Here is a 6,387-nt window from a genome sequence, read left to right on the forward strand (position 1 = left end):
GATTAAAACAGAATGTAAATGACCTTCTCTGCTTTTTCATCACAAAGCACTTCTTATGCTTATCCGTGGCACCCTGCCCCTTCCTGTCTCTCTCTCTCCCACCTCTGTCATCTCAGAGAAGAAGGGGGGAAAGTCATTAGGCACAAATGGGGAGGAGAGAGCAGCTAGTGGTTGCTATCGCCATGAAAGTCAGGGCAAAGCTCAGCCACTGAGAGATAGTGAGAGGACTGCACTGGGGAATATCTGCCCAGAGAATACAATACGTTTTCAGCTCATTAAGTTGGATAAACAAATGGCTTACTGTAGGAGATGCTGAGAGTCATGGACATCAGCAGGAAAACATTGGAAAGTAGGTGTTTTTCAATTGTCATTATGATCATCTTTAAACCTATTGTGTTTTCTGTTTTCTTGTTGACCATTGGAGATACTCATTCGGCATGGCTTTCACCATATGAAAGGGTGTAATTCAGCATCATAATCATGTAATTACTGCTATGTGCAGCTTCATATGGTGATGCAATACATTGTTACAAACTTGTATTGTTTTTTCTTATTATCAAGATCAATAACTCCAGAGGGGCGGTGGAGGAGCATTAATGGGATGCCATTAAATCTACTTGAGGACGCCAACAGCCTACCTCAGTGCAACCCTTGTCTGGCACTAAATTGATGTTTAGGACCAGTGAGACAGCGAGCAAGATGGGTAACGCCATGCGAGGCGTCATTGCCTTCATTCCCTCAGAGCGCTGCCAGCGCTTCTTGGTGGGGGACCTGAAGGAGATGCCACTTGATCGGACCCTGGACCTGAGCACCCGGCAGTTGCGTCGGCTGCCAGTTACTGCCTGTGTCTTCGATGAACTGGTGAAGCTCTACCTGAGTGACAACAACCTCAGCAGCTTACCGACTGAACTGCAAGGCCTGAAGAAACTGCAGCTCCTGGCCCTTGACTTTAACTGCTTTGAAGAGCTCCCTGCAGCTGTTTGCAGATTGCCCCAGCTCAGCATCCTTTACCTGGGTAACAACAGGCTTTACCGTCTCCCCAGGGAACTGGGAGAGCTCAAGGAACTTAATACTCTGTGGCTGGAGACTAATTGCTTCACGGTTTTCCCCGAGGTGGTTTGCCAGCTCTCTAATCTCAAGACCCTGCACCTCGGTTATAACCAAATACAGAGTTTACCAAGAGAGCTTAGTGGGTTGGAAGAGCTAAGAAGTATCTGGCTTGCAGGGAACCAGCTGGCAGAGTTCCCACCAGTGTTGCTGGAAATGCAACTTCTAGCCGTCATTGATGTGGATCGAAACAGAATACGCCGCTTCCCATGCCTGTCTCACATGCAGGGGCTGAAACTTGTCATCTATGACCACAACCCCTGCTTTAATGCCCCGGTAGTAGGCGAGGGAGTCAGAAGGGTCGGACGCTGGGCGGACAGCTCGGATGATGAACAGGAAGATGGCGGGTCAAAAGCTGTGAGTGAGACTACAGCAGAGGTCACGGAAGCACACGCTGAGGAGGAACACAACATGTAGGGTCAAGGAACAAAGTGACCTTCAGCTGTAGCGAGGCCTGGCAGTACAGGGTGACATTCAAGTGAAACACTTAGAGTGGAGTGTTGTACATCTGGCTGACGGCTGGTCCATATATGGTAAAGACGGTCGAATGAGCTTTAATATAAGACAGAAGGTAGTCCAAAAACATGGCCTGTGTGAAAAGAGGAAATTAGAATCCTGAAATAGAAAATGTTTTTTTTTTTATGTTTGATTACACTGAGTGAAATGTTGAATTTGTAAAACTTTGTATATGCTATTAATTTTTTTCTGCTTTGTTTCTGCTGTTATTTTACATATATTGGGAATTTTTAAGGTAGTATCTGTGGGATTTAAGCAGTACTGGCAAGCATGTATTCCTACTTAATAAACATTAGTGGTGTATTTTGCAGACATTCATATGTTTCTATTCAATGTAATATGCAGTTAGTTGTTGGTGAGGCTATACCGTAGTATAATAACCGTAATGTCAGAGGATGCATAACAAGCATGATGGCAGCATGAACTCAACAGGTTATGTGTGAGTTCTTACTTTACAGTGCAGGGACCGAGAATAAGAAAAGGATATAGCTCATTACATAAATTCTTGTTCCAGCAGAGTCTGGGATAATAGCTGTACCTGCTGAGGCTAAATACAGTGAGGTTTTTTAATAACAGTGATGGATGGTTTTAGTCAATTAGTGCACTCCTTATCCAGACCAATGCATAATTCATCTGATAGATTGGGGCTGTGGCTTTGAATAAAGACTGCTAATGGGCCGTAATATCATCGCCATAAGGTTCTGAACTGAAACAGATCATGAGTGCAGCTTTCCAATTCCTCCGTGTACCAGGAAAATGTGCTGTAAACAAGATTAAATGTCATTCCACGATGTATCATTTTTCACATTTTGAATCGTTTCTAAAAAAAATGTAGGAAAATTGATTAAAACTGACCCTTTTACTGGAAATGTGATTATTTTAAAAGGCATGAACACACTGAGCTACTTTATGTCCAGCCTTAATTCAGCTTCCTGCTGAAAACAACTACTTTATTGTGTGTGTTCTAAGTAATTCTAGAGGTTCAGTGATCATAAAGAAGTCTTTATGTGTCATCATTAAAGTGCTGTATAGTGCATGTCAAAGACAAACTTCTTGAGTCTGTTAAACTGCCCTCTGCCTCACCCAACTGAAAAAGGTTCCTCACAGCAATAATGAGCTGGGAGGGAAATGTGTGGTTATTTTAAGTACCATAACAAAACCGGGCTCTGAAGTTATCACATTTTTCTTTATGATGTAGTTTGGTCTGTCTGGAAAGAGAGCACTAACACAACACTACGCTGTGGACATACAGAGGCTCCCGATCATCTCAAAATACAAATAGATTTCATGTAGAATTCAAGCTTTCCATGCAATTGTTGTTGATGTCAAGACTTTTTATTGCAGATCATTCCAAACATCAGTTCCTTTCTTAACCTTTATTGTTTGTGAACCATGTAACTGTGCATTTTATTGACTCATTACATGGAAATATGAGCGTGTATTTTTCTTGTCACTCTACATACTCTACATCATTTTTCTATTCAAATATCACTGGTGTTACAGAAAGCTGCATCAAATGACCCGGTTCTTATCAACATCAGCTTTGATTGAGTCTCATGAATCTTTGGACAAATGAAGATTTGTCCAAATAATTCTTGATTCAAACCCAGTTATATTCTTCTATCTATATTATCAGAATAATATTAAAAGGCACATCATGTTCTAGTATGTAAAAACAGTAATTATTGTGTAAGTGTAAATGTGGTGGTCAGAAAAACAAGTACTTAATATCTTGTTTCCAAAAATGATCATTTTGAGGTAATAGAGTTTGATTAGTCACTATAAAAGTACTATTTCATACAACACAGACAGGGGTAATAATAGACATTACATCAAATTGGATAACTGTTTGTTTTATGCTTTCTGATTTCACTACATTTTATCAAGATAAAATATCATGAGAGAGTCGAAAACCTGTAATTAGTGTATTTTTCTGACTGGTTAAAATGTTATACATCTAACATTCAAGATAGCTTTTGAAAAGCTGTTTTGTTTTGTTCAAAAATCAGATTTTTCCAAAATGGTAAATGGAAAATAAATTTACTTAATTTGACCAAACGTTTGAACATAAAAATGGTTTGGTTCTCAAAAATGACTTAAACTCAGTCGTTGTAAGACTGATTTTTCTACAGACAGAGATTCTGTTAATAGTTAGACCTGCTTTATTATTTGACAAGGATGTCACCCAAACTCATAGGAAAGACAATAAAGAAACAGGAGTGTGCCGCTGTATGTTTATTTAATTTGTTCAAAGCATAAATAACACTCAAGAAACATCTGCATGATAGAATCCAATATGACAGCTTTAAGTACAGGACATTATGAGTTTAACAATTTCTTTGGTAGAAAATTCTACATCAGCACAACTTGTACACAGTCTTACATAAACTTGCTTAAACCCTAAACTCCCCCTGAAGTGCAGCTTAAATATATGGAGCCATATACCAAAAGATCCTGCATCCCCCTCACTTTATTAGCTATAACAACCAGCATCAGTGTCCAAACTGTAACTTCACTTATCCTTCTTAAACTGTATGTTGCCTGATGTTAAATACAAATATGTTTAATTAAACAGACAAACTTATATTACTTAAAAGACAAATCTAAAATATCTTGGTGCTTTGTTGTAATGAAAGCACAATAAATAAAATTTTCACAACATTAAAGTGCAGAGTGTAAACTGCACTGTAACAGATACTGGATACAAAGAAGATCTGATAGAATGAATGAATTCCACCTTTGTAGAAACATTTAACCAAATGTGCCACGGCAGTCTAATTACCCATTACACGCTGACAGAACTTCTCTGTAAATTCCCGATGTGCCGCAGGCTGGACCCATTACACTTTTTTGCTAGGAATTTAATAAAACAAAGACAGTTTTTTAAACAGATTTTCCAAATCGAATTGCTCTGAGAACGCCTCTGAGATAGAAGTATCACAAGGCTTGTTTGAGCGTATCCTCTAAAAGGGTGTTAAACACTGACATTTCAACTTCCAAAGCTACCTTTAGTTTCACATACGGGGCAGCAACATTCAAAAACAGAATCAACTCTACTGATCTAGAGTCACCACTTTAAACGACATCTGAGAAGTAAAACATGAACAGGTTCAACTGACTTTTAAAAAGTGTGTTCGGTTGTTGATGTTAAGGCTAAATTCCCATCGGGCAACACAGGTGGACACACCAGAGCTGGAATGTAGTATCTCCTGCTACAGACATCATTAAAACTCAATTGGCACAAACATAAGACTGTATAAGTGCTGTTGTCTTTTTGGGCATGCATCCCACTGAGCAGACAAAAAGCAGGAAGAGCAGAGGTCAAAAATTACAATGAGGTAAAGTGTAGGAAGTACAACACAGGTATTTATGTGTGTATTGCAGGCCAACTCAAACTGTGGGTTTAATGGAGTCAAACAACATCTGCCAAATCACATTCAATATCTGCTGACGAGTGATGGGACATTGTGCGGCATATACTATGAGAACTACAACTGTGTGCGCTGGCATGGTTCACAGGCTCATCCACGGTCCGGGTCTCTGCCGGAGGGTCGTCTCACCCGGCTGAGGCAGCTGGCATCCATCTGACACGTCGGAGCTGTTTGTCTCCTCGGGCCCCACAGACTCATGAGACTCTTCCTCCTTGGCACCTGGCACATCGGCCACAGAGGCATCAGGGACATCGGCCACAGAGGCATCAGGGATCAGCGAAGGCTTCCTTGACGACAGCTCTGCCGCTGGGTCCTTTACCGGGCTGTCAGACGTCTCATTCACAGGTCCAATCACTTTAGGAGAACTTAGTTCTTTCTGCGAGGTTTCCCTCTCCATGCGCTTCCGAGCCTCCTCTCTCCTCTGCTGGATGCGGGTGTTGTCTCCCATCATCACCCTGACTCTGACTTGCTCTGGAGGCCAGATACCGCCCCAGATGAACTGCAGGTAGCTGAACAGCACAATGGCACTGAGGAAGGCTAAGTTGGTGGCCACGCCGATCACTGCAGACGTCAGGGGGAAGTTGTACAGAAGATATCTTAGACCGGTGAAGTAAGCGTGGATACGGAGCTGAGAGGAGTAGATCTGCACTCGTTTGGACTGGATCTCGACGACTGCGCCGACAGTGGGTTGATAAGCATTCGTCTTGTAGTCTGTGAAGAGCTCAACCTCTATGAGCTGCTTCTGCTCAGTCATCCCGGTCAGAAGGAAAGGAGAGAACATGAAAGTACTCAGGGTCTGCAGGAGGCTGGAGCGGTAGTGCAGCATCGCAGATCGTCCCACCGATGAGACAATCTTCCCTCCTTTGGAATAAGCAGACATCTTGACCATGAACATACCCAGCTGTTCGTTCACCGGAGACTCTGGCATCTCTAAGTCCAGAGATATTCGATAGGGCTGACCGTAGGCCATCACCTGGTCCCTCTCGTTCTTCATGAAGGAGATGTTGGCCGTGGGGAATGAGCAAAGCGCAGACTCCGAGGCATCACAATCAGAGGTGTAGAAGAAGTGCACAGGGGTGGAGAAGCTCACCGTGGGCATGTAGGAGTAATAGAAGCTCCCATAGAGGAAGATGGACACCCACAGTAGCAGAACCAGGACACATAACAGGATGGCAGCCTGGAATAAAGTCCGCTGGGCTTTGAGGAGAGTCACAGCCGCCACATCGTGCAGCCAGTGCAGAACCGGTCCCATCGTGGCCCCCATCGTGTCTGATCCGGAGCCAGCAGACCTTCTCCTGGTCCTGGTCCTGGTTTGGGCTGTTATTCCTCCTTC

The 6,387-nt window shown here is 42.6% G+C and overlaps 2 protein-coding genes across 2 annotated transcripts in view; one reads left to right on the plus strand and one right to left on the minus strand.

Annotated features, from left to right (window-relative positions):
* The first annotated feature begins 171 nt into the window (after nucleotides 1-171).
* lrrc10 (leucine rich repeat containing 10) lies at nucleotides 172-3,064 on the plus strand. Its single transcript, XM_051381430.1, has 2 exons — nucleotides 172-349; nucleotides 562-3,064. Exon 2 carries the CDS (start codon nucleotides 670-672, stop codon nucleotides 1,522-1,524), a length of 855 nt encoding a protein of 284 aa, XP_051237390.1. The 5' UTR covers nucleotides 172-349; nucleotides 562-669; the 3' UTR covers nucleotides 1,525-3,064.
* A 779-nt stretch (nucleotides 3,065-3,843) lies between these two features.
* LOC127352769 (seipin) overlaps nucleotides 3,844-6,387 on the minus strand; it is a 2,929-nt gene continuing 385 nt past the window's right edge. Inside the window, exon 1 of the mRNA XM_051381429.1 lies at nucleotides 3,844-6,387. This exon is cut by the window's right edge and continues 385 nt beyond it. Coding sequence (XP_051237389.1) covers nucleotides 5,137-6,387 — 1,251 coding nt within the window. The 3' untranslated portion in view covers nucleotides 3,844-5,136.

The sequence above is a fragment of the Dicentrarchus labrax genome, unplaced genomic scaffold, assembly GCF_905237075.1.
Source record: "Dicentrarchus labrax unplaced genomic scaffold, dlabrax2021, whole genome shotgun sequence".
In the NCBI taxonomy this organism is placed as follows: Eukaryota; Metazoa; Chordata; class Actinopteri; family Moronidae; genus Dicentrarchus; species Dicentrarchus labrax.